This window comes from Anas platyrhynchos, chromosome 21 (genome assembly GCF_047663525.1).
Source record: "Anas platyrhynchos isolate ZD024472 breed Pekin duck chromosome 21, IASCAAS_PekinDuck_T2T, whole genome shotgun sequence".
Taxonomy (NCBI): Eukaryota; Metazoa; Chordata; class Aves; order Anseriformes; family Anatidae; genus Anas; species Anas platyrhynchos.
Genome location: NC_092607.1, coordinates 16,697,863 through 16,725,630, shown reverse-complemented (window position 1 = coordinate 16,725,630; position 27,768 = coordinate 16,697,863). Strand labels below are relative to the sequence as shown.

General features: G+C 51.4%; 1 protein-coding gene across 1 annotated transcript; it reads left to right on the top strand.

Moving 5' to 3' along the window:
• The first annotated feature begins 5,507 nt into the window (after positions 1-5,507).
• OPRL1 (opioid related nociceptin receptor 1) lies at positions 5,508-20,242 on the top strand. The gene is made up of 4 exons (XM_038166426.2): positions 5,508-5,628; positions 8,099-8,352; positions 16,640-16,995; positions 17,233-20,242. The coding sequence occupies exons 1-4, from the start codon at positions 5,581-5,583 to the stop codon at positions 17,754-17,756; spliced, it is 1,182 nt and encodes a 393-aa protein (XP_038022354.1). The 5' UTR covers positions 5,508-5,580; the 3' UTR covers positions 17,757-20,242.
• The last annotated feature ends 7,526 nt before the right edge of the window (positions 20,243-27,768 follow it).

Sequence of the window (27,768 nt, the reverse complement as noted above, 5' to 3'; positions counted from 1 at the left end):
CCCTGACTTGTGCAGTTTTTATTACATTAGAACTGGAAAGCTTTAATCACATATCAGGGCTGGTAGCTGGAAGTGGTCAACGTGTACAGTAATAACAACAACAACAAGGAGAGACGTGGCAAAGGTCTCCCAAGGTGTCCTCAGAAATAGTTCATTGAGCTCCCAGAGGAATTAGATGTCTGCGGCTGTTTCTAAGTTCTCCAAGGCAGCTCTGCCATTACTTCATCACTCCAAAGCACAGAGGTTTGGAGTTCAGATGACTAGATGAAATGTGGGGAAGAAATAATTTTCCTGCCCCGCATAAATTGCTGAATGGTTCAAAAAACTCTCTTTAAAAAACTCCCTTACTCACTTTAGAAAAACTCTCTTATTTTACACTTCCAGGTAGTGTAAAGTAACCCAAATAATAGAAAGATTTCACAAAAGCGTGTGAAATTTCCCAGTTTCCTGTGTCACAGCGGTACCACCCCTTGATGCTGCTGAGAGCTGAGCAACATGATATCTGGGCACGGCCGCGGGCTGAGAAGGCATTATTAGCATTTACGGGTGCTATCCGAATTCCTCAGCAATCTGGGCTGGTTTCCAGGGGAAATCTGATCTGGTTTGGACTGGAGCTGGACGGTCTGGAACAGAAAAAATGAAATGCCAGCAGAGGTTGTGCTGCGAGGGGCTGTGATGAACGGGGAGCAGGATGCCCATGGAGGTGCTCACCACCTCATTGAAGGTGATGGAGGCTACAGGCATGGAAAAAGGAGAGAAGATGAAGCTAAATGATCTTGTGGGTGCTCTGTGGGATGTAACGAGGGGCCCAGAAGTGGGCTGAGGGGCAGCAGCACTGAGGGGTTCCCGTGACATCTTTTGCTTTCATGATTTTCTCCCCAGCCTGACCTGGACCACGCTGCCTTGCTTCTTGCCCCATGGCTAGGGGCCTGTCAGGAGCCTTATGCCTCCTGGCTGGAAAACAAAGAGCTGTCCTGTTATTTAAGGGCTGTTGTTAATGTCTTCCCGTTGTGTGCCTGAGAGCCCAACAGTGAAAAACTGCTGTAGGGTATCTATTTCTTACAGACTTTTCACACTATTTTTCACATTCAGAAGTGGAAATTGTAGTAGGATATCTGTTTCGCGGGGACTTTTCACACAATATTTCACATTCAAAGGCCTGGCTTAATCACAGCACTCGGTCCCAGCATTGGTGCTTCTGCTGAACCAGATCCCAAACCTCTCCCAGCTCCCAGGCACAAGAAGCCCTCTGAGGAGGGAAGAGCAGCCCCAGGTGCCACCACTTGGTCCCAGCTGTGGGATGGGCAGGAAAGGGATAAAAGGGCTGTTTGGGGTGGGTGAAGGAGGTTTGGTGGGTGAGAGGTGTGTGGGTATGTGTAATCTGTGGTGGGACTAAGCTATTCCTAGGTAAGCTTTTGGCTGGAGGCAAGGCAGGAGGGGCTCTTGCTGCAGGTTATTGCTTTTTTTTGAGTAGTAATATAATTTTTCTGGAAGAGGTGCCTGAGCAGCAGACAATGGTAGATCAATGGGGAGGTTGTTTGCCAAAGTTGCAGCTAAGTGTTTTTCAGAAAGTGGCCTAGGCTTGGCTTTGCAGGGGAGTAGGCCTCACGGTGCATGGGGCTCATATGGCTCCCAAGCATGGGGCTCTGTTTGCTTTGGGGGGGTCTCTGCTTGATCCTGGGGGGCCCACCAAGCTGTGGCCCCGCTCCAGTGCTGTGCCTCTCCCTGCTCAATGCGTGGGTCCTGCTGCTCTGCATGCCTGGGTGCCATCGCTAGTGTCTCTGTGACACAATTTAGAAACGCTTTCCTCTTCTGTCAAGCCTTCAGGCCCTGTTTTTTTGGCTTCTGCAAAGCAGCACGGCTCTGCTGGAACCAACTTATCCCGGCAGAGCAGTTGCCTCTCAATCCCACATAAAATTATGGGGAGCTGGAGCATATGCGCAGCACTGCTGGCATGGCTCTTTGCATGACATCCTCAGAGCGAGCATGACAGTCACATAAATAGCATATGGGACAAGGCATTGCGGATCTGCTGCTTGTTGCATATTATTTACATACATATTCTGTACCTAGCTGATGGTTCAAAGGCATTTGTCTTTTTTTTTTTTTTTTTTTTTTTTTTCATTTCTTAGTTATAGATTTGTTAGAGACTGGAGTGTTTTCAAGGCAGATAATTCAAACCTCTCAAAAACTGATGAGAATACATTTCTCTCTGCAGTTGCTGGGAATTTTCAGTAAACATCCATAGTTCTTCTCCCTAGAAAAAGGGGCAAGGGAGCACTTCTGACGCTGTGCTCAGCTGGGTCAGAACTGCGAAAGCAAACTGCCCAAAAGCAAGTTATCAGGCGTCTCTTGCTATTGATCCCAATAACAGCAAGAACCTGAGTGACACCACCTTGAGGAAAGCAAGCTCAGAAGGAAGCAAATGGACACTGAATACCTTGATGCTAGGCTTCTTCTTTTTTTTTTTTTTTTTTGGTCAATTTGTTGCTCACAGTGTAAAATGACATCAGTGCAGAGGTGACAAGCAGGTCCTTGCTCAGAAGGACTTTGTGAAGATTGCCACCTGAGCACAGAGATGTGTTTTTCCCTAAGGGATAAGAGGCTAAAACACTGGGATGGGGCTTGGAGGATCTGTGTTTGTCATCTGCTTCTGCCTTACTGTGCACCTGTGGAAATCATACAGCATTTCTTTTTCCTAAACCCTTCCTCTGCTGGCATATGGGCTGTGGGCCATAACAGTGAGCCCTGGAGGCTGGGTGCCCATACCCAGAGTGGTGAGAAACATCAGCGACCTCCCAGGTGAGGGAACGGCAGGAGGCAGGAGGGTTTCTGTTACAGGACTGGAGGGGTTTGCTCGCTTTAAAGTTAATGGGTCTGAGATGGAAAAAGGAATGAGGCTGTAAAAAGGAATATAATGTTGCAGAGAGGATTGTTAATGGCCTTGTTCACAATCACCTGAAATGATCAGTCCCTGGAAAATTGCAAATAATGATAGCAAACAATAAAATATCAGTGAAGTGGGTAGCATCATGTACTCTTTTTCCTGTTAGAGCTTCGGGGATTTTGCTCTAAATGAATTTTTGGTAAAAGCGTGAGCCACTCGAATTATTTGTAAGCAGCAAGGATCAGGCTCCCCGCTACACACGCTATCCTTCAAAATACGGGCAGCTGATAGGCTTCAAAATATGGGCTGTTTATGGCTAGCTCCATGACTAGGTGGCATGTACCAGGATCTGTTGTCTGTGCAATGGACTGGACCCCCACCATCATCCCACTGGGTGTCCAGAGATCGTCTCAAATGTGCTCTCCCTGGGAATCTGTCGTGGTGGGGGCATGGCTGGGGACATCCTGTTTCCTTTCATGTGCTTTAAGGAGCATCCCAATGGAAGCTGAAGTCAGAAGGAACATTTATATATATATTTTTTTCCTCCGTGGTGAGTTTGTTTCCAGGCCCTTGTTTGCACCTTGCAAAAAGTTATTTCTTTTTAATGTATTAGTTCTGATGCTTAGCATTGTTAAAAAGGGTCTGCAGAGACTTCTGCCTCCTCCAAAAGGAGTCTGATGGAGCAAGTACAGGAGCTGTAATGAATACATATGATTGCAAATATTGAAGAAGTCAATGTCCCCCTTCTTTAATAGATGTTATTTCTCATGCTTCAGACTAGTCCATCAGCAATGGAAGGTAGATAATCCACTTCTGGAATCCTCCTCGCCTCGCATTGTTGCATGATTTATAACAGAGCCAAAGGAAGAGAATTTGTCAGTACCACCTCTGAGGTGATGCTGAATCCCCTTGTAGAAGGGACTCTGGGGAGGTGTTCTGGGCCCTGAGGCAATTTTATTTTTTCATTCTGCCCTGACTTTTCATTCATTACTTCCTGCCAACAACACTGGGGCTTTTCTGTTTGCCATAGATCTGTGACATTATGCAAAGCAGTCTCTTCATAACTGAACCCAGAATTTCTTGTGCAACCTGTGTAGGGCCGAGCAGTGACTTCCCTGGGCTTTTCCATGGCTCGGCCACCGTAGGTATTTCACTTGCTTGCAGGTTTTCGTGCTCTGGAAAATTCTTGCTCTAACTTCTAGCTGTCACGCAGCCTTTTTATACTAAGCACAAGTACCTGGCCTGTTTTTTTTTTCCCTTGCTGTTTGATGTTTAGCTGAAAGCTGTGGTGCAGCTGAGCTGCTGGAGCTGCTCTCCCTGCTCAGCTGCAGGCACGGAGATTTGTGGTCTCACAAATGTTTAATGGCAGAGGAGAAATCTACCTGCCCATCACAGCTTCTCATCCCACCACTGGTTTTATGATGATTGAAGCAAGTGGCTTGACCAAGGGAGATGTGCTGCTAGCGCTGTCCCTTCTGGTGGGAGAGGGGTGTGCATGTGGACCAGAGATGTGTTTGGTGCTCATGGTATGGGCAGCGGTGGGAAGAATGAGGCTGTGTCCTTGTGTGTGCATGCTGGTGGTGGTTGCTGAATTTCTACATAATGATTAATGTCCAAAGGACAAATTTCACCCACCATTAATGGTTAGGGTGCAAACTTTTACTAATTAGCATCTGGCAGGTGCCCATCATCTCAGGAGTGATGGATGGATTTCTGAACCTCTGCTTTTGGGCTGGTCCAAGGCACTCTGCCTGCCCCCTGCCTGCCTTCCTTGCCTCTCCAGCTCAGGCACTTCTCCTCTGTGCGAAATGATTTCACTTCTTGCAAAATTAATTCTCTGCTCATGATGGCCTTGATTAAACAGATCAGCAAACTGTGCTGAAGGTGGCAAAACAGCTTTGACACAGATATCTTCACCTCCTGAAAGGGAAGGCAGAAAGCTGTGGGCTGTTGCTATTACGGAGTGCAGGTGGCCGTGGGCTGTTTTGTGCAAAAGCAGCAAAAATCCTCCGTGATGAGGAACAGCGTGCGAAGTTAACCTAGTTGAAACAACAGTGACTGCAAATATTGGCACTTGGACTAGATTAGGTTGGAATAGATGAGATTTGTTTGCCCACGACTGGGTAGGCTATGGGTGGGCTGCGAGTTTTGAGGCAGATGGTGGAGGTACGCAGGGAAAACCCAGGGTTTTGCCTCCACCAGCACGTGTCCACCAAACAAGCAGAGAACAGGCATGCCCAGGCCCTGGCTGTGCGTCTATAATCCTCTGGAAATCAGCAAACAAACTGAATATGCACAAAGGTCACTTCCAGAGCAGTTCTAATCTGCTATGGGTATCCAAATTATTTACCCAATTCATCACCGAGTTTATGTGCACCCTTGGTTTGAATCTTATTTTGCAGATATTCAGTGGAAATTTGGAGGGGGAAAATCAGGATTTGCAGTGTGAATGTGTTTTTGAATCGTGTGTTGATGCTCTGGATGCTTTCTGTAAATCCAGCATCTGTTCCTAGTGTCATCTGCTGCCTTCATGTGCACTTTCTGGGCAATTATCACCTGGAAGAAGGGCTACATTTTTGGCTTGTTACTTTTTTTGGCTTTTGTTACCTTTCTCTCTGCATAGAAACCCTCAAGCAGAAGAGCTGATGGCTTTTTCCAAGAAATAGGCTGGGAGAAGTCCTTTTGGGTCACAGATGAAAATCCTGGTGGCCTTCCTTCTCAGCCCTGGTGCAGAGTCCCAGGTGGGTGTAGGGAAGATTTCTGATGAGGAAGAAATTTGTTGAGTCTCCTCTTGAGATGGTGCCTGCCCCCCTCATCCCTGGGGTGCTGAGAGGAGCAGGAGGCAAGGTAGAGTGAGATGCTTGGAAATCTTCAGGATTGAATGAAGTTTGGGGTCAAATCAAATGGAACGGAGGGGTTGGGACTGGAGGTGCAGCACGAATATCCTGGGCTTTGCTGCGTGAGAGGACGTGGCTGAGCAGTGTGGGGGAGGAGAATGATTTTTGGAAGAGTTTTGTCCCAGACACAAAACACGTCTTGGCTCTTTGTAGTCTGAGGTAGCAATCCTCATCCTCTTTTACAGCCCTTATTCCGAAACACAAGGCTTGTGAGGTCAAAAGAAGCCCCACACCAAATAAACATGCCGTCTTTGCTGCACCGGATTAGCATAAAATGAGAAGGGCTAAGTGCACTTATCGGGGTGGGAGCCAGCAGAGCAGAGCTGAATTTACAAGCACTTGTTTCCCACAGATTCCTGGGCTGTCCAGCCAGGCTCTCGCCCTGATTTACTGCTGTCCTTCCTTCAGCCTCTGAAAATCAATCCATTAACAATTAAAGTAATGTCTGGGCGAGTATTTATTTCACACTCTCATTAATGGACTGACCAAAAAGCCCTTCTTCAAACACTGCTGTATCTCACAGGAGGGCTGCGTCTCTGCTTCGTGCTTTTCCCCCTTGCTCCTTGTCAGAGCAGGGACCTGCTTTTATGGGAGCAGTCAGGAAAATTACCATGCGCTCCCTCACCAGTCCATTACTCGCAAGGAAGGTGCAGCTTCTGTGCTAAATATCCCCAGACAAGCTTTAAAGTGGGATTAGAGCAGGAAGGGCGATGTCTGCTGGGTGCAAGCAACTCTGCGTGGGGCTCTCTGTGGGATCTGGAAGAGAAGCAGCATTCCCCAGGAGCCCTTTTTCCTTTTTCTCCATCCCCTTTTGGGCAGTAGCAATGTGTCCCGAATCAGGTCTGACCCCAAAATAAACTGCTGGGAAATGACTTCTGTAGGAAATCTGATAGATGACCGAACCAGAGGGTGAGGCACCAGACCAAAACCCCCTTTTGTGCCCTGCTTGTGGGGTGGCAGAGCTTAGCTCGGACCTGAAGCTGTTGGTGCCGATCCCCCAGGGCCAGATTTAGGGGCAGGGTCTGCATGGCTCCCCCCCCCCCCCAACCCTTACACGCTGATCCCATCACTGCGGCTTCTTCGGGACCGCATCCTTTGAGCTGGGATCCCACGGGCAGGATGCTGCGGGTCCCAAACGCCCCTTAGCGAACCCTGCTCGCAGGATGCTGGCTCCTAACACGCCTCCCCCGCCCCCCGCTCCGGTTCCCAGCCCTCCTCGCATTTTTGCCGGATTTTAGGACAAATTCCCCATTCTGCCTCCCACTCTCCCCTTAGCCAGCATTCGGGGTGTAGGGCAGGGGGCGATTTGCCGGGTCGCCCGGCTGCGGGATCCCACCCCAGGTAAGGCTGCGGGGTCCTCGGGGAGGGGGGGGAAGGAACCGGTGCTGGAGCCCCCCCAGCTGCAAAGGGGGGGGGGCCGGGAGCCCGCAGCTCCGAGCGGCAGGGGGAGGACGCAGGTGTGGGCTCGCTTTGCCTTTGGTGGGTTTGGCTTTTTCCTTTTTTTTTTCCTTTTTTTTTTTTCTTCTCCTTCCACCCCCCCCACCACCACTCCCCCCGCATTGGTTTTACGCAGTGGCAGCAGCCAGGCAGCCGGGGCTGGCTCTGCCCAGCCGCCGTCCTCCCTCCTTCCCTCCCTCCCTCCCTCCCTCTTTCTCTCCCCCCATCCCTCCCTTTTCCTTAAAAACGGGGGCTCTGGGGGTGCAGCCCCCTGCGCTGGCAGCAGCCCTGCCTGCACCGAGCAGCCCCCTGCCCCTGCGGCTGTGCCCAGCCCGGCTTTGTGTCCCCCCCCCCCCTAAAACCCCCCCGGGGTGCCTGGATGCGGTAGAGGGGAAACCCGCACGCAGGTAAGCATCCAGCTGGGGGCTTGGTATTCTATTTTATTTAATTTTTTTCCCCCAACTTTGAGCTTTTCCTGCCGCTTTGCAGGGGATGCCGCAGGGCTGCAGCAGGCAGGGGTCGGGGGGATGCCGGGGGGAGCCCCCCAGCCCCGGTTGGAAGCTGCGGTGGCTCAAATGGGGGGAGGTGTGGGGGGCACAAAGCTGCTTGTGGGGTCACCCAGCCCCGGCTGGTTTGGGGGAGGCAGGTTTGGAGCATGCAGAGCTGGGAGGGCTGGCGTGGTGCAGTGTAACCTGCGCCGGCGGCGTGGAGGTACACGGGGTGCTTGGGGTGCTCCGGGGGCTGCATCCCCTTAAAATGCTCTTGGGGAGGTCAGAGGGGGGCCGTGCCCTCCCCAGCGATCCACACATCACCCCTCTCCCTTAGCTTGTGATCCTGTTTCATCAGCAGGCTTCACGCCGTCTCTCCGGTGCTCCAGGTCCTTGGCACGGGCTGGAGGCTCAGGATGGACCCCCTCTTCCCTGCCCACATTTTGGAAGACCCCGACCTGCGCAAGCTGCTGAACGACTCCTCCATGCTGAACCTCAGCTTCCTCCCCACCAACTGGTTCAACAACAGCACGGGGGACAGCTTCCTGCCGCTGAGCATCAAGATCACCATCGTGGTCGTCTACTCCATCGTCTGCATCGTGGGGCTGGTGGGCAACTGCTCCGTCATGTACGTGATCGTCAGGTAGGACCCGCAGGGAGCCGCTGGGACACGTCTCCCCCCTCTCAATCCGTGCCGGGGGTGGGGGGGGGGGGAGCAGACAGGTGCTTCCCCGGTAATTGCGATGTGCTTCAGGGGCAATGATGTGGCGTTTGTTGCATTGTTTTGGTTTTATTTGGTTTTTCTCCCTCCCCAGGCGTGAGGAAGGTTCCCACCAGCTTTCAGCTGCCCTTTGGTGCCTCCTAAAGTTTAAGCCAGAGAATGGAACAGAGCGTGCAGATCTGCTCAAAAAGGGGGGCTTTTTTTTTTTTTTTTTTTTTTTTTTGGGAGCTGAATGTCCCCAGGGAGGGCAAAGTGCTGGGAGCATCCAGCTGCTGGGATGTGCCTGGTCCTCGATGGGACATCTCCCTCCTGTGTGGTGTCCGGCACCCAGCTGCAGGTGCTGCTCCGTCTGGGAGCTGCCCTTTCCCAAAGCTGAATCTAATTCCAAGGGAAAGGACTTACTGGGAGGCTCAATCTTACTCTTACAGGGGAGAAAACAATAGGTGCAGCTCTTCCAACTCTTTGGGAAAATAAATATGATGTCAGGGTGCTGTGGAGATGAGGATGGCTCCTTGCTCTGGAGCTGGGAGGGCAGGGACCTTGGCAGAGGGATGGAGCAAAGGGCTCCAGCAGCACTGGCTGACCTCCCTGCATGCCCCTGGCACCTTAACGCTCCCTGCCCTGGGATCAGAAACCCTTTTCCCCCCTGTAAGTGCAAAATGAGTTCCTGTGACTGTCAGGGCTATGATTATGTCAAATGCCAGCCGCCCTTCTCTGATCTCCGTGCCCTGTGTGCTAAGGAGCCAGCTTCCATCCTGCATACACATCTTAGCGGGTTCCTGGTGCAGGTGGATGCTGCCAGCACAGAAAAGGCACGGTAAACTTGTTTTCTCCTTCACAAAGATTATCACAGGTCAGCGGATGGAGGCTAAATCTCTGCTACAAGGGCACAGGGACGTTCCTGCTCATCAGGCTGCCTGTCAGTGAACGTCAGGGACGAGTTCACGGCAGGGAGAAGGGCTCACATCAGCACAGAGGAGGCTGGCAGTGCAGCAGTGCCACATCTGGGTAGTTTGTAGTTGTTTGCTGTAGTAAAGTCATCCAAGTGGGCACACATGAGAGCAGTCGGAGGGAATGGGCGAGGGAAATGTCCCCATCCATGGCATGCAGCTCCCGGGGGTGCCTGAGCTGCTGTGCAGGCAGGGGAAGGGGTGGGCTCCTCACCCACAGCACCTACAAACCTCAGGTGTGTGTCAGGAGGAGAAGCTCTGGCAGAAATTTATTCACGGTCTTTGAGGTCTCATGGGATGTGAACAGCCACCATCGTTTCATCCTCATGGAACTGGGCTGGGCGCTGGTTTCTTGTCCCAAATATCAATGTCACGTTGCTGGTTGTGAACATGGGTGTGTGCTGGCCCCTGGGGAGAAGAATCCCTCCTTCCCCTAAGGAACAGGGTCCCCACAGCAGGACTTTGCTGGCTGCTGCCCCGGGGTTGTGGTCGCTCTTGTTAGGAATAAAAATGTCCCAAAGCAGCACCCTGGTCGGGGTGGACGTGTGCTGTGCCTGTGCAGGGCCACGCTTCCAAAATGGTGGCTTCAGGTTTGATCCTGTTGGCTTGGATGCCTTGCAGGTGGATAAATGGAACCAAGAGAAAGCAGGATTTAGCCTTAAAATTTCCCCTTGAACTTCTGTATTCAGTTTTTACTTGTAAATGATAGAAAAGTCAAGGCAAGCATCACCCCCCATCCACCCAGGTCTCTTCCTCTTCTCCCTGTTCCATTTTACCCAGTACAATCCTATATACATACAGACTTAACTCTTCATTTACTCTTTTTTGGTATTGATCTGTGTTTTTTTTTTCCCCCCAGTATTTCTATGTGGTCCTTGAAGGACCACTTGAATCATGTACTGGAGAGGTTATAACTGACCTAAAGCATCTCTAGGTGCCACTTCTGGTTACCTCTGAAAAGGATTTTTCTTTCCTTGCCCTTACCCTTGGAGCAGATGTGATAAACCAAACTCAGTACCTCAAATTTAACCATGGTCGAATATGTAAATTCATGCAGAGATGCCAAATTAGCAGACGTGCGTGTCTTCTGCTGGCCCAGCTGACTTCTCAAGCACAGGTTTTCTCCCAGGACTGGAGCCTGAGTGCTTCCTGGGCTTCGTGCTTTAAATTGCATCTTTTGGGCTTGAAAGTTGGTTGCTGGCAAGCCAACGTGGGAATTGGGGATTCTCAAAAATATCTTATCTTCCATTAACGGGGAAAAAATGGCAAACCCACTACAGTGGATCCTACAAAAACTGTTTTCATCCTTCCTTTCAGCAGGGCTAACAAGACTTCAACACGCTACCCGAGCTGTAAGAAACTGGCGTGTTATCCTCCACAAAAAAAAGGAATGATTTGGTGATGTAGACGGTAATTGTTTCCTGTTTTTCATGGAGTAGGGAAACACAGAGTCTAATATCAGCACTCAAGAAAATTGGAGCCTTCAGGAAGGCTTGTTTGTTCCTCTTGAATGAGATTTTTACAGCTCGGGGAAAAGTTTAAAATCTCTTGGTATTTCAGACAAAAATAAGAACTCCAAGCCTCCTCTGGGTTTTCCCCTCTGCTGTAGAAGCCAACCTACATCTCTATTATATTTGGAGTCGTTTAACGTTTGGAATGATTAATTTGTAGTGACAGTCACCATGTGACTGCCAATCCCCTCCTAGTGCTTGAAGAACTAATTGGATAAGACCGAGAAGGGCCCTTGTCAGGAGCACAATTTCCTGGACAGTAAAGGGCCTATTGTGGAAATCTGCCTCGTCTGCGGCTTTGTTCTGCTCGCTCATTGTGGAGCTCCTTTGCCCGTTTAGATAATGCCTCCCCTCCCTCCCTTCTTCTGCTGTTTGTCTGCTCCCTTCTGCATATATTTCCTGGGCTGCTTTTAATGAACTTGCAAGGAGGAGTTGAACAGCACAACATGGGTAGGTTTTTGGGGGAAAAAACAGGCTGCTGGGATCCCTCATAACTGAGCTGTGCCATGCTGGGTGCCCAAGATCTTTGTTTTCAGGAAGAAAAAATGGAGATGTCTCCAAAAGATGTGGTGTTCTCACAGTGGTGCTGCTGAGGCTGGGCCATGGGCTGGGGGCGATGCAGACCCAGCTGCCCAGCATCTTGAGGGGCACGAGGACAACCACAGCGTTGTAGTGCAGGGGCTAAGACCCCAAATCTCCACGGCCTCTGACGTGCCAGGGAAAAGGAGCAGGGCCACCATGCAGCTACTGGCCTGGGAAGCCCTCTTGTCCCCTCTCCATCCCATTGCCGCGATGCCCAGCAGTGATGGTCTGGAGGACTCCCTTCCTCAGTGCTGGATCTGCTCCGCTGGGTCAACCTCCCTGGGAGTGACGCCTCCTTTCTAGGGCTCTTTGCCATGGGTTCTTCATGGGGGGGAGCAGGACAGCTCCCTCCTTCTGTGCCAGGGCTCCCTCCTGGTGCAGATCCCTTGGCGAAGCATTGGGGCTGCTCAGCTCTCCCTGGCGATGAACACGGTTTCAGAGCAGCTTTTTAGGCAGGTTGGGGCTGTCAGACCCCTACCTTTTATTCACTGCTTGCAGGTGAGGCTGTAGGATGAGCGATGGGATGCTGCAGGATGCTGAGGAGCGCGGGCAGGGCTGCGCCATCCGTCCTTCTGCTGGAAACCTGCATCGATCCCCGCGAATAGGGGGGGTGAGGGCAGCTGGCTGTGATGAGACAGGGAAAATGGAGTTAATTAGGAGGTTTCAGAGACGCTGATTTCCTAATAGAAAGCTTTCTAATGGGAGAACGTTGACCAGCTGCATGTCTCGGAGCTGAAATTGAGTGAGTGTTTAATGCGGTGCGGAGCCAGCGGATGCCAGCGAGGCCATCTGAGACCTCCGCTCGCTCTGGAGCTGCCTCTTTTTAGTTTTCCCTGGTTAAACAGAACAAAGACAATTGTTGCACTGTGCAGAGCAGGGAAACCCGTGCTGAGGGGTCTGTACAGAATGGGAAGAGTGGGAGGGAGAGTCCCCGTGGCAGAGGCTGTGGGGGATGGATGTGCAGTCCCCTGCCTTGCAGGTCCCCACGGACCTGGGCAAATTGTCCCCCAGGCCAGGGACTTGGCCACAAGGCTCGTGGCAGATCTCCCCATCTCCTGCTCGCAGCTCCAAGGCCCGTGCTGTTGTTTTCCCCTGGCTTTGGTGGGATGAGATGAAGGGAGTCACCCATGTGCAACAGTAATTGAGTGATGCTTAATTTGGGAGTTGGTTCCTGGCGCTTTTTGGGACTGAGCAACTCCCAGGAGCTGGGGTGGCATTTAGGGCTGGAGCAATGCAGCAGGGGTAGATCCAGCTTGTGTATGGGGCTGAGAGCATCCTGCTGCAGAGCAGGCACGGGCAAACACCCTCCTAAAACTGAAGGCAGCCCTGAGCCCCCCTACGAGACCCTGGGTGAGCTGTAGAGTTTTTTTTTTGCAGCAGCCCAGCCTCTGCCCTCGGCATGGCACCAGTCGGGGCCACACGGTGTCCCTGTCCCCGTCTGTGCTGGCTCCTGACACCATTCCCCAGAGGCTCCTGGATGGGAGCACGGCTCGTTTGTCAAAGCTGTCACCCAGACACCGAGCTGAGACTCAAAGGGCAAGAAAATCGCCCGTCCCAAAGCCCTGGTGCTGGCGGCAGCCTCCTTAACCCCTTGCTCGTTAGCCACCATCCTGCCAGGTAATTAACAGGCTTTTACGTGCCAGTGGTGCTGGCTGCTTTTGTGGGAGCATCTGGCTTCGTTGTCCAAAACGCTTTAAGCTCGCTTCATAAATTTGCTGGCTGTTTGTGGCCTGTTGCACCAGGAGGAACAATCAGGCTCAGATTGGGGAGGAATTTCAGGATGAGCTGGCTCTGAAGCAGCGATCGCAGCGGCGGGGACGTGCAGGGCACCGCGTGGGTGTGCAGCAGGGGTGACACAAACCAGGACGGTCCGTGCCAGATCAAATACCAGCTTTGTACAACCTCTGGGCTTGCGGGCAGGCTGGGAGCAGAGCTGTCACTGGACCGCTGCTGTTTTCCACCGTCACGGTTGGAGCAGCTCTGCAAAAACCCTCCTGAGCCTCTTCTGCTGTGTTTTGCTTCTCTGCAGACCTCTGCGTGTCCGGGAAGGGCAGCGAAGGCTGGTGGGGACGGAGGGAGCTGCTCGAGGGAACAGCACTGTCTGCATCCCAATGAGCTGGAGTTAGAGCATCACCACCAAAAGGCTCGGAGAGGCAGAGGGCGCCTGGAGGTGATGCTCACGGCTCCCCTGGGCTTGAAGGCTTTGCTCTGTCCCCTCTACCCTGGTGTCTGCAGCCCTGTTTCGGCTTTTGGGATTGCTGCAACCGGCTGGTGCTTACCCCTGGGGCATCAGGGGCGGCTTGTTCTGTGGTGGACAGGAGGAGCGATGCCAAAACAACAGCTTTGCAGCTTGCCCTGAGGCTCAGCCAGGGGCAGAATCCATCCATCCCTGCCGAAAACAAGACCTCAAAGCCCAGCACGTAGAAGAGCTGCTGCCTTCCCACCTCCTTCTCTCCCAAGCTGCAGCTTCCCTCCCCTGAAGGATTTTCCCCATGTAACGCTGCCTGGGGGCTCACTTAGCAAAAAAACAGGAGGAAACCAAGCGCTGAGCTGCTGTCTCCATGCTTTTCCTCTTCGGCTTCAATAGCTGGGAGAGCAGGAGAGCAGAGCAAAAGGGATTACATCTGTGGCAAAGGTGGAGCAGGATGGAGAGCTGGGAGCTGGCTGGGCTGCCCTGCAGGAGATGCTCCATTAGGAAATTGCCTCTGTGACCAAGAGCAAGAAAGTGGCTCAGCAGGGAGGTGATGTCCTCCAGGGGTCCAGAGGCTTATCCGAGTCGGAGCCGTGCTGGGGGGGAGTCTTAGGTGCCTCCTACAGCCTGAGAGCTTATTTTTTATTTTATTTTATTATTATTTTTTTTTGTGCAGATTAAGAAAGAGAACACTCTCGGTTCCCAGGGAAAAAAGAAAAGGAAGGTTAATCCACAGAGAAATGATTAATTGATTTTTGTTTGTACTGAACATTCTGGAAATGTTTGGGAACATTGGTTTGTTGGGATGATGGCTGTTGGCTCTCAGCGTGCGGAGAGGAGTGGAGCTACAAGTAATTAATTAGGTGTAAATTAATTTCTCCACCTGTTAAGAGCAAAAAAAAATGGCTCAGAATCCACTTGAAGGTCAGCTGAAGGAGGCAAGCGGTGGGGCCAGCTGCCCCCAGCACATCCTCCCTGCCAGGGGAGGTGGCTCTGCTGTCACCTCGAGGAGGGGGTGACAACAGGGACAGCAGGGAGGGGACAGCGAGGCCTCCTGGATGGAGGGATTGGGATGGAGAGCTGAGGTTTGCAGCCTGGACAGGGCTGGCTGAGATGTCCCAGGCTTCTCATTGTGCTGGGGACGGGGGCATGCATGGATGGGGACAGCGTTGTCCTCTGTGGATGCAGGATGGGTCCAGCCTTAGTGGTAGATGCAAAGGGATTGTTGCTTGCTTCTCAAGTTGCTCAATTTCTTATTTTTTCCCCTCTATGTGATTAAGTGGGCCTTTTTAAAAATTATTATTTTTTAATGCAGTTGTTATTCCTGTAAGTTATAACATCAGTGAAAGAAGCCAGAGTTAGAGGCGTGGTGATGAATTGCCTCTGTCCTCGCATCCTGTAAGGATGGACTGGAACAAGCTTGACCTTTGGGAAGGGAAGATCAGCCTGGTCTGAGGGCAAAGAGGCAGCCTACAGCTCCCAGGAGTCATTTGCTAAGACAGTCTTAGGTGACTGAATAAATTCCTGAAGCCTGAGCTGACAACACTTTTATGTATTTTTATGAGCTGGTACAGCAAAATGATTTAATTTCTTTCCCCCCACCACTGACACAAGCTACTGACCCAGAAGGGAAAAAAATCCCCTCACAACAGGAAAGACACCGGTACTTTTCCTTTACTGCTTTTGGTTATAGAAATTAGTTTGATCTGAGGAGGCTTTCTAAGAACCCATCACTTGCTTGGCGGCTGTGATTTCTGGGCCAGGAGGAGCCTGACTCAGGCTCACGTGGGACCATCAGGTGCTTGTGCCAATGTTCACCCCCTCCAAAACCTTCCCTTGGCTTTCAAGGTCAAAGGTGGGCTCCTTTGCTCCTTGGCTTTGCTGTCCTGGCTTAATTTGACCAAAAGCTTTTCAGGTCAAATCAGACCCCGTAATATTCTAGTGCCTAGCGAAGTGGAAATCGCGCAGTAGTTTATGGGTTTCAGTGTTGCTCCCAAATGAACTTGCCCTCGATTAATAACGTATCATTGTCTGCCATGTCTGGCAATGCTTCTGCAAAGGCCATTAGTATAGTATATAATGGATGAACTGAAGTTTTAAAATATGCCAACGTTTTAGCTCTCTGTGTCCGTGCGAGGAGCATCCTGGAGCTGAAAGGTTAGGCTCAGTCACAGCTGAGTTTCCATTTCTACACGCTCTGCATGCATCCCTGGGCAGCTGATCACATCTTTCCCAGCATCACTTCCCATCTGTGAAAAGGAGATGACCATCGTTAGAGCAAGGTGAATCTTTTGGGGCCGTCAGTTCACGCGATAAAAGCGATATAATAATGACAAAAACCCTTTGGAGTTTGGCTCAAGTCTTTATCTCCAAACTATCTCTTTCCTTGGGAAGATCCCCTGTGATATTTTGGTGTCTGATACAAATCTCATTCCTCACCAGGGCTGGCCATCTCACCCAGGTCTTACAGCTCACGTTAGCCATCATCTTTGGCTATGAGCCTGTACAAAATGGCTAATCAACTTATCCCTGGGCCGTATGAAGCCTTTCAAATCAGCTTACTGGCTAAAGCTCTCACCAGTATTTAAGATAATGAAGCCATATGTGATGAAATTCTAGATTAGTCTTATTGAAGTCATTTTTCAAAAAGCATGATAGGAGTTGACAGCCTCAGGCTTTCATTGTCCTTCCGTGCGGTCTATAGGAATAAGCTTTTCCTGCCCGTGAGGCTGTGTGTGGAAGCACCATTTTCATCACTGCAGGAACTGGGAATGAGCTCATGGGAGGTAGAAAGGAAGGAGCAGTGTTCAATCTCTCTTCCATTTTATCTATCTATTTATTTATTTATTTGTTAGAAAAATACAACATCTCCTTCCTACCATGACAGAGTGCCCTCTTCATCAGACCGTGGTGCCTTACCCATCGCTCACCAAGGGCAGCTGGAGCTCTAACCCTTGCTCGCTTCTGCATTTCAGATTCACCAAGATGAAGACAGCCACCAACATTTACATCTTTAACCTCGCTCTGGCCGATACCTTGTGTCTGATGACCTTACCCTTCCAGGGTACGGACACGTTCCTGGGCTTCTGGCCCTTTGGCAATGTCCTCTGCAAGATTGCCATCTCTATAGACTACTACAACATGTTCACCAGCACCTTCACCCTGACAATGATGAGCGTCGACCGCTACATCGCGATCTGCCACCCGATCAAAGCCCTGGACATCCGCACTCCCCACAAGGCCAAGGTGGTGAACGTCTGCATCTGGGCACTGGCTTCTGTCTTTGGCATCCCGGCGATGGTGATGGGATCTGCAGAAAATGAAAACAATGGTCAGTGAAAAGACATCTGGGGTGGGAGAGTTTGATGGGTTGGCGAGGTACTGGAGGGGGCAGTCAGTGGGTTGAGCTCCTTGCTGTACAGCCTTTTTATCCCTTGCCTCTTTGTCTTTGCCTCACTGCTATTTTATTTTCTGTATTAAGCATGCCGAACCAAACTGAAAGTGCAGATGTTTCTGTTCATGACGTGGGTTTGCTGATCTTCCTCTCCTTTCTATTTTTCCCTTGCAGAAATTGATTGTCTAATTAAGCTCCCTTCACCCGTGGATTACTGGGATCCAGTGTTTGGCATCTGCGTCTTTCTCTTCTCCTTCATGATCCCCGTGTTGATCATTACCATTTGCTACAGCCTCATGATCCGACGCCTCAAGAACGTCCGCGTCCTCTCAGGCTCCAAGGAGAAGGACCGAAACCTGAGGCGCATCACCCGCATGGTCCTGGTGGTGGTGGCCGTCTTCATCATCTGCTGGACTCCCATCCAGATTTTTGTGCTGGTCCAGTGCCTGGGTGCCAAGGCAGAGAGCGAGCTCGAGCTGGCCATCTCCTGCTTCTGCACGGCGCTGGGCTACGCCAACAGCAGCCTGAACCCCGTCCTCTACGCCTTTTTGGATGAGAACTTCAAGGCGTGCTTCAAGAAGTTCTGCTTCCCCAGCGCCTTCAGGACGGAGCTGCAGATGTCCAACAGGATGTGCAGCATTGCCAAGGATGTGGCTTATGCCTGCAAGAACTCGGAGGGGACTAACAATCCGGCCTGACTAGGCATGGAAATTCCCATGGTGGCTGTCGCCCAGCAGAGTCCAACCACCCCCACGTCGGAGCTAACTCAGATAACGGCCCTTTAGCAGGGCCTCAGGACTGAGAGGCAAGAAACCAAGGAAATAATTTTGGGGGTTGGGAAAATTTGACAGCGCAAGAGCATGCAAAAAAAAAAAAAGGCAGTTTGATGTATTTTTAATTCCGGTGCACGCTGCACTGAGGAACATCTCTAAAATCAGCCTTTTGATTCCTGTGAAACCCTGATGGTTTGCAAAGCTATGGAGAATTCAGGATTTAAGGGTTTCAAACAGGCATTGCTCCTGCACCTTACGCTTCTGCTGCTGGGAGACAGACAAAACGCAGACTTTTCCATTTCTTTTTCTCCTCCCTGAGTTCAGACTCTCGGCTCGCGTGGCTCACCAGGTAGCTCGTGTGCGGTTTTATTCCTGCGGCACTGCTCTGAAATGAGACTTCGCTGAAGCCAAAGCGGGCAGCGGCTGTCGGAGCAAACCCAAGATCATCTCCAGGATGAGTCACCGCCAGGGGAAGGCTGCGGGGAGGGAGAGGAGGGAGCAGAGCTGGCAGAAAGGGAAATTCAAGCTGCCAGGAGCCGGGGCTCGAAGCCTCAGGCGGACAAGGGCAGCTCCTGGGGACGGAGCTCTGCGGCAAAATCCTCCGCCCGAGCCGGGCATTGAGAAGGGGCTGCCAAAGCTGACGAGCACAGCTCAGAAGAGGAGGAAGAAAAGACAGATGAAATGAACGCACCTTTGTTTACATGCTGCTATAATTTTATTTTTTTTTTAAGCACTGTATTTCCGTTGTAATAATGGACAGAATGGCTGTATATACGCACATGCGTCTCAATATTGCTATGGGTACAGCTATGGCATGGGATTTTGGCTTGCCAAGCATGCCTTGGTGACCCTCCTTGCTGAGAGGGGGAAGGAAAGAGGTGGCTTATGTACACAAGTACTTATGTATAGGGGAAAGCCAGCTCAAAGCATTACACTGGCAGCTCCTCCAGGAGACACGGGTGTTTCTGGTGTGAAGGGCAGCCTAAAACAGTCCCACCTGCTCCGTGTCAGATAAACCGTGTACAGACCATACAAAAAGCAGTTTATTTTTTTTAAGCAAAATGACTTACGTGATGCTAAAAGAGTTGGGGAAATGCTGCTGAGGCACCACCCCCAACCAGACTGATTTTCCTCTCCCAAAGCCTGGTATAAAATGAAATTTGGGAAGTATTCCCGAAGAGTTTAACCACCAAGCACCCTCTGCTCGGGCAGGGACAGCAGACTTGGGGTTTTGTAGCACAACAGCCCTGGGAAGCCTTGGGGAGCGGTGGCTTGTGGTGCTGATGGGGGAGTGAAGCAGCGACCTCTGCATGGAGAGGAGAGGTCAGCCCCAACGCAAGAAAAGGCATCATCAGCCAAACTGTACAGATTTCACCTGAATATATATTTCTTGTGCTCTGGTCTATGAGATTCTGTATTTTTAATGTATTGATTTGCCAATATTTTGATGCTGTCATGTTCTTTATATATGCTGTACAAAAGAATCCGATGTTATATTTCTATGTAGAAGTGTTTCCCCCATGGTTGGGCTTAAAATATAAAATAGAGATGCGATTCCAGTGTCCCATGTATAGGACCCAGACCCCTTGCAAGCTGTGCAAGCTGGAAGGATTTTCACGCTGTTTAGCGTTTGATTGGGAAGCTGGAGGGGTACCAGAGAAAACTTTTACAAGTAGCACTTTCCCCTGAATAACCAAGGGAGAGGAGGAGCTCTGGGCACTTTAAGCACTTTGCGATGGATGTTTGTCCCCTTGCACTCACCAGGAAATCTCGTACAGCCCCCGGGTACGTAAAGGAGACTGCCCAGGACCACGCTGCTGGCTGGCTGCATCCGTGCCTGCGATAAAATGAGCATGGAGCATCACCTGGGCACGGGGTGCTGGGTGCACGTGGGGTTGGGACACGGCTGCTGGGCTCCTCCTGCAGAGCTGCGGAGGAGCAGGAGGAAGCTCCTTAGTTCAGGTTCAGCAGCAGCCACGCTCCCTTTGTAATTCCTGGTTGCGTTTTTAAATAGATTTATGCCCTCTGAAGATCCCCCAGTGTTTGGCATTTTTTATAAGGATTTTGTTATAATGACTATGCTGCAACAATCTCGCGTAATCAAGTACCCAATAAATGTGTGTTTACTGAGCTTTTGGGTAATTCCGTGGCCCTTGCAGTGAACGTGTTTAGGCATTCTGTTCAATGCTCAGTGGAGTTCGTTATGAGAAGAACAACAAAACCTGGAAGCAAAAGCTTTATTGTACTGTGCCTACAGAGTTAAAGGCTTGTGATCGGCTGGCCGGCTGGAGCACAGGCTCTTTAATTCTCCTCTGAAATGGCTGTGTTGATATGATTTTACAATTACCGCCGTGTAAGTGACAATTTCCTAGGTGGCTACTTGTGCGCTTTAATAAAGGAAAATAAAAACCCCGTGTACTTGGAATGATGCGGAGTCTGGAAGCCTGAAGTGCACGGAGCAGCTTGCTGGGGTGCCTGCACGTGGGCTTATTTCTCCACCCAAAGCACCCAGTCCCTTTTTATTGAGGTCAGAGGGGATGTTTCTTACGCTGGCTTTGTCTGGAGGCAGCCTGGAAGCAGAAGATGTGAGGAAACTACAAAAAGGGTGGATGGAGAGGGACACGAGCTGCCCGCACCCAAAGCCCCACTGCAGGCAGGTCCCATGGGGCACCGGCTGCTGGGGTGCAGGGCTGGAATAAACCCTTCCCAACCCCCTGCTGCCTCTTCTCTGGGTTTATAGGGCTGGGCAGGACGGGGAATTACAGCACTGCTCCGAAAACAAAGCCAAAGCAATATTCTGCAGCCTGACTAGATGGATTATCTAGTGAGATGTGCAATAAGGAAAGTGTCTTCTCTCTGCATGGAGATCAATATTCCTACCCGGGCAGGTAAATATCAGCAGAGGTTTCTTTATTAACAGTGGGGATTTAAAAAAAAATTTAAAAAAAGAGAGAAAATTGGTGAGGAAAAAAAAAAACAACACTGAAATCTTTATTGCTTTTCTAGTTCAGTTAATTATAAGTACCCAGGAGTGAGTTCTTATAGCAAAGCCATAAAATAAAACACTTTACTCAGTATTATGGAATTTATTAATGTCCTAAGCGTTCTCCCTGTTGCTGCTGGCCGTGGAGACCCGGGGAGGGATGAGCTGAGCTCTCCCCAAGGACTCGGCTTGGCTCATGGCACCGGCACCTCTGGGCAGAGCTCTGGCTTTTGAGGGATGCTTCGCTCTGCCAGCACCACGTCTCCTTTTGCCTCTGCCCAGGCTGTTCTGCTGAAAACTTTCCCCAAAAAGGAACCACAATTTCTACAAGCAGCAATAAGGTGCCGAATCTGCACCTCGCTGCAGTTCAGGTGGTTTTATGCCATGGGAAGAACTTACCCGGGGAGGGCAGAGCTGTCTTTTACTGAGCTGCAGATTAGGCTGAGGGTCTCTGGGTCGGGTCAGCGTTCGCTTGAAGTCACCCTCCCAGTGCCCAGCGCCCTTGGGAGCCGCAAAGCCCTTCACCATCTGCCACTGGTGCCCTGATAAAGACATTATCTAATGCTGAGAGGTTGCCAAGGCTATTTTTCCGAAGTGTTTTCATGAGGAGCTAGACTGCAAATATGTCTCTCTCTTTATTTATTTATTTTCCCTCTCCAGAGGAAGATTTGTCAGCTTAAGGAGCTGGAGCTGGGCTCTGATCTCCCGCTGGGTATTTGGGGTGCTGTGGCTGGGTGCTGGGAGCAGGATGCCCCCCATCCCGTGCTGCTTTGTGGGGAGATGGGTGCTCTGCGCTGCTGCAGCCTCCGTGTTTTAATGCAGGAGGTCTGCAGGAGCAGCTGGTGCTGGCGCAGCCCTTGCTACCTGCTCAGAAAGAAGCCTGGCAGCAAAGCAGCCTCTGCCAGAAACGCTCGGCTTTGCTTCCCCACTCATTTCCCCGTGCTTCCCTTCAGCTATTTTTGTGGCTATTTTTGTCTGAGCAGGATTCTTCCCCCAGCAAGGGGAACCTCCTCTGGAAGGCTCCTGGGCTGTACCCTGGTGGTGCCTTCCCCTCCACGCTGGGTTTCCGTGTGGATCCATCACCGTGATGGTGCAGGGCTTGCCCCTGCTTCTCTGGGGTGCTTCACATCCCCGACCTGAACCTTCTGAGCCATGCCCTGAGGCTGGAATAAGGGCAGGAAAATGAAATGAGGTCCGGAGGTTTCAGCATCACGGTGCTGTGTAAGGAGCAGAGATACAAGGCTATAAGAAATAAGAGCTGTGATGCCAACTGGTGTTTGGCACAGGGTTTTGGGGGGTGGGAGGTGATGTTAGAGGATCTGTAGCCCCTCCTTGCCATGTCTGAGCTGATGCACATCCATTTTGAGCGGCTGCATGCCCCTGCCTTGCCCATTAAACCGGGTCCATATGCCTCCTTTGCTTCAAACACGTAATATCATACGAGTTAAGGCCATGACTCATTCCGAAAGAAGGACCTTCAGGATTTGTCTGAGCACTGAGGAGACTTGCAAAGGGACTGCTAGCGGGGTGGGTACACTCCAGAAGGAGCCCCCCGGCTCCTGAACTCCCTTTGTTCCTTTCCTCGCTACCCCGAAGCCTGGATAAATTGCATGACGGACTGAAATGATCAATAAATAGAACAACATGGGTATGTATCTTGGCAACGATGATGCTAATCAGCCATGTAAACTGACTTTGCTCTCTCTCTCCCTTAAAGCAGCGCAGTCCCAGCTGTCTGCAGAGGAGTGATGGGGGCTCTCTGCAGCCTGGGGCACCCAGGTCGCCTTTTCCCCTGCCTTGCTCTGTGAGCAGCCGCAAGATTTCTGCTTCAGCAACCCAAAAAAATCACTCCTTGGAGTGGAAAATGAAAAATAATACCCCAAACCAGCTAGGACCACCTTCACCCTAGGAGAACATCTTTCCTGTTTGGCTTTCAGGGTATTTGCTCCTCTGTCCTTGAGCTGGTGGTTGGGTCCCTGGAAACAAATCCCCTTGCTCTGTGATGGCACTGCTTGGGATGCTCCTGAGCAATGTGCAGGTTGCAACATTTGTGGCTCCATGATGGTGTTACGCACATCCTTGCTGCTTGTTCCTGCTTGACTCCCCAATCCTTGCCTCCTCCTGCAGTATATAGGAGCTGGGTGGCAAATCTGACCTGCAGAGCCCGTGCTGGCACCAATTTCTGGCAGCATTCAACCTGTCCATTAATGCAGCAAAAGGCGTTTTTCCTCCAGTGCATGTAACTAGTGCAAGGGGCCGTAGCTCCCGTGGGGCTGGGGGATGTGAGGAGCCCTCCTGCCTGCACTCATCCACCGCTGGCATCCAGCCTGGCAGCGTGCTCGGGAGCCAAGAGCCGAGCAGCACCAGCCCTGCCAAACAGATTTTGAGCACGGTGAGGTGAAGGATGAATTGGCAAGAAGCTAAGCAGGCAGCTTGATTTTTATTTATTTATTTTTTATTTTTTTTTCCCAAGGAAACCGCTGGCAGAATTAGCACGTTCCCACAATCTGGTCCTTGGTTGCATCAGCTCACCTTTCTGCTGGCAGCGGAGAGGGGACCCGGCGAAGTTTGCAGCGGCTCTATCCAGGCTATAAACATCGATTTTTGTGTGTGTTTTCAGCCTGCCATGTGCGGTAAGTACTCTAAAAGGACCCTGCCATGCTGATTCACTCGGTGATGAGGAACAAAAACACAAGCCATGCAGTCAATAGGTAATCAAGATTAATGGCTTTTCAGCCTGCTTTCCCCCATGCGAAATGAATCCTGCCTTGTGACTCGGCTGTTTAACGTTTGCTCAATTTTAGGCATTAATGGCAACTTCTCCACGCGCACAGGTCATTTGTTCACAGCTTTCGGACTTCCCCTTGTCTCGTCATCGCGCTGTTCTTGCTTTGCTTAACCACAGAGAAAATTCCTGGAGATAATCGCTCGCCTCCAGGGATTAAGCTTAAAAGAGCAGAAAATGAGCCCAACCTCTGGCTGCCAGCGTTCATCCCTGCTCCCTGCATTCCTGCGGCGGTGGGGATGGAAAACCAAGCAGGGCTGCTCTCCCCACAGTTTGCTTTGGCATCTTCTCTGGGGTTCAGCTTCAATGCGTTTGCCTGGAAAACCACCTCGTGTGTTAGGGATGGAAGTGAGCCTGGTGGCGAGGCTCTGACCTGTCTCATCCCTGCTCCTCCAGCCTCCCCTGCCTGGCTCCTGCTCAGCCTGGAAGGAAGGAGCTTGGCTGAGCTCAGCCCGCAGCACAGAGCTGCCCTCCTTCTCCACCACACAGCGCAGAGAAATGTAATTACACCCGCATCCATCGCATCGATACGAGGCAGCAGCAGGCTGGGTCTCTCGGGACGCTCCATTGCATTGAAATCTGACTTTATTAATTACCAGCCTCTGATCTCATTTGAAGGTTAAGTTTATGAAACCGAATCCTTATTTTTTTCGGCGTTCCTTGTTCATCTGTCTTATTGAATTTTGTCCGGGGGATGTTTTGGGCTTTAGAAACTCCAGAGCTGCCTTGTTCTTCAGCCGTGAGCTGCCCAGGGAAAGCCGCAGAGCAGGGGCAGATGATGATGCACAGAAGCCCTGGTGAAAGAGGGAAAAATAAATTCCAGCTCCAGGAGCTGAAAACGGAGACACGTCCCTGCTGGGAGCTGTCTTTTGCTGGGATAAAGCTGTGGTTTATTTTGCCCTCCCTAGGGACTCCCTGTCCCCATGCAGGAGGTGCTGAGGGGACACAGGCCAGGGGTGGTGGCTTTCCAGAGCCACGGTCACCTCCGCTCTGGGAAAGCTTTCCAGCTGCCTCTATATGTAGAGAGCACTGGATTTGGCTTTAGGCACTTATAGGAGTGCCTGTTTTTTATCTAGACATCAAATATTATTTTTTTTTTAAAGGGAAAATAGCCGCTAAACAGCTCTTGAAGCTTCGGGCTAGTGCCTAATTCCACTCGAAGAGCTTTGTTAGATAATTGTAATACTTTTCGGAGAGAAAATAGAGCAATTGAGGCTCGTAATTAAAAGCTATTCAGACAGCTTTGATCTTTCTCTCTGCATCTTTGCTTACCAAAAGCAAATGCCAGCGAGAAACTCCTGGCAATATTTACTGCCACCGCACTTGGTGTTTTTCTTTCCCTCCCAGCACAAGTGAGCTGAGGGTGGGAACGCCAAGCTTGGAGGAGCTGGGACCCTCCGAAGGCATCAAACTGGGCTTGTTTCACCCCAAACTAGGGGAGAACCTGGGTGGCTCCCCGGTTCCCTGGGTTTGCAGTGGGAGCATCGGGGGCTGGTGGCTCATCAACACCTTTTGTCCCTATCCAGATGTCCCCCAGGAGCCCCCAGGATCCCGTGGGTGACAATGCAAATGCTATGGACAAGCCAGGCTGGACAGAAAATTGACAAATTACCTCTCTTAGATGTCTTTTAACAACATCAACCACAGACCCTTCTGCTTCATGTCTTCTGTATTTCTCTATATTGAGTTTTTGCTCATCCATTTTTAATTTCTCTCTCTCTCTTTCTCTTTTTTTTTTTTTTTTTTTTTTTTTTTTTTTTAAATCTAAATATGCTGGAGTGCTGGGCCTTCATTCCTCGCTGGAGAATTGTTTCATTTCTCACCCAAAATCGTGACCGGCAGCAGGAGACGGTGCGAGACTGCTCAGGTACCAGGGGATTACAGCTTCGTGGGGGATCGAGCTACAGCACAACTCCAGTGGGCACAATTGACCGAAACGAGCAGAATTTCTTGCTGCAGCACGAAGGCTTAAAAGCAATAGCGATTTCCGATCCCCGCTCCGTGTCTCAGGTGCCTGCATTTAATGTCTGTGCTGGGAATATGAGCCCCAATTCCTGTTCCTGGGGTGGAAAATGGCTCTTTTTCCATCTCCTGAGGCTGACAAAGCACAGTCCCCCAGTCCCCAAGGGGCAGGTGATGTCCTGATGTCCTTCCTGGTGGGGGACACGCAGGATCCCCCACCTGCTGCAGCCCCCAGCCGAAAGCCCCCAGCTCCTGCCATAGCCTGGGAGCTGTGAGGTTGCCCAGCACCTTTGCACTCATTCAGGCACCCCAGAAGGAAGCTCATCTTCGGTTTTGGGGCTGAGCTGGTTTCCCTGCTTGATGCACGGCCAGCTGGAAGGGGCTGGAAGGGAGGGAGGGTCGCTGGTGGAGCCCCCTGCGATCCTGGGGAACCTGGGAGGGATGCTTGGGTTTGCAGAGCGATATCAGGAGATTTATTAGGTGACTTTTTAAGGGCATTTATTTCCCTGCTTCCAGTGTTCAAAGCACAGCGAAGCTTGTCTGCAGCAAACCAGCCTGATGCGATTGAACCGGATGAATTTGGGTTTCCTGCAGGGTGAACTCGTGCAAAGAGCAGGGAAGGGTCCCCTCCGCCCTGATTTCTGCTCTCCCAGCAGCAGCAGCAGCAGCCAGGCCCCGGGTTCAGGGGCTCTGCCCGAGCACGCAGCCTCGCAGGCAGCTCCCCTGCGTGCAGCCCAGCAATGCTGCGGAGCTGCCGGAGCTGCAAAAAGAAGCGGAGAGTGCCGCTTAGTGCCGCAGGGCTGCTGCAGCACAGGGTGCCTTTTGGCACGCACATCACCATCTCCTGCACCCGTGGCAGCAGGACATCCTCTAGAGTGTCCCCTCTTTGGGGGAGACCTCGGCCAGAGAAACCTCTTCCTCCCCTGGGGCACTTCATGGAGGAAAAGGGGAGCTGAGGCTCTGTTCTTGAGTGCACGGAGAAAAGCAGGGCTGCAGGCAGGATGCTGACAACAGCGTGGGATCGCTGGGACCACTCAGCCAAATATCTGCTGAGGATGTGGAGAAGAGGGGATCACACCTTTCTTGGCAGTGCTCAGGCAGGAGGCTAGGGTGCAGACTGAAATACGGGAAATTCTATTCAAAAATAGGAAAAAAAAAAAAAACAAAAAAACCAACACTTTTGTAAGGGTGGTGCAATACCCAGCAAGGCTGTGGTTTCTCTGTGCTTGGAGATCTTTAAAACTGGGGTGGACACGGTCAGGGCAAACTGCAGCAGGGGCTGCTTGAGCAGGGTCAGGCTCCAGAGGTGCCCCCAGCCTCAGCCACGCTGATTCCATGGCGGTCATGGCACAGGATTAAAAGGGAAAAACTCTATCAATGATGCTCAGGTCTGAACGAGTGTGATTTCAGCTGGAGAGAGGCTTTGCTGCCCTTCCTGCAGACCTGACGCCGACGAGCAGTGGCGATGGACCTAAGCAGATAATCCAGGAGCTCGGTGGCACCCCAGGAGCCAGCTTTGGGGAACCCCAGTTTTTTTTTCCCCCCTCTGGAGCCTGTAGCCAGCAGATGGCAGCCGTGCTGAAGAGGTGGGTGCCTGTCACAGCCCAGGTGCTTGTGGTGCCCACTCTCTGCTCTGAGGGGGCTTTGGGGCATCCCAGCACCCTGCTGCTGCCAGCACCCACCTCCTGCCATTGGGAGGTGGTCGGGACACAGCCCCCAGCTTTTTGCCCACAATCAGCCACCTGCATCGCCCCAACCCTCTAAATTTTTCCAAAATGAACACTTTTAATATGGAGAATGCAACAGAAATGACTTCATGTTCACAAATCTCTTCTGGTTTTCTACAAGGGAAACGTGGAATTGCCTTTGTGATGTACCAAAGGCTGCTAATTTTGGTGCCAGAGCCCCGAGGGCGCTGACAGGCCTGAATCACCCCGAGCAGCCTCACCTGGGGGCTGCCCCAACCCCCCACCCTCTCCAGGAGCCTTTTTAAGCTGGGTGCTGCCACCAGAGCCCTCCCCTCCTTGTGCGGTCTCCTGGATGGACCTTGGGGTGCAGCCTCCTCTTCGCCCTTGTTTTCTGGGAGAACCGATGTTCTTGGTATCTTGTCCCGTGGATGAGCTCAGGTAGGTGTGTTGCAGCTTGTCTCTGCCCCCTGTTCTTTTGCTTCACCCTTTCTGCCCCTCCCAGGTGGGGCGCAGACAGCT

Coding starts and splice junctions, on each gene's coding strand:
- OPRL1 (XM_038166426.2), top strand. CDS start 5,581: ATGAAAATCCTGGTGGCCTTCCTTCTCAGCCCTGGTGCAGAGTCCCAG. Junction 5,629..8,098: donor GCCCTGGTGCAGAGTCCCAG/GTGGGTGTAGGG, acceptor CCGGTGCTCCAG/GTCCTTGGCACGGGCTGGAG. Junction 8,353..16,639: donor GTCATGTACGTGATCGTCAG/GTAGGACCCGCA, acceptor TCTGCATTTCAG/ATTCACCAAGATGAAGACAG.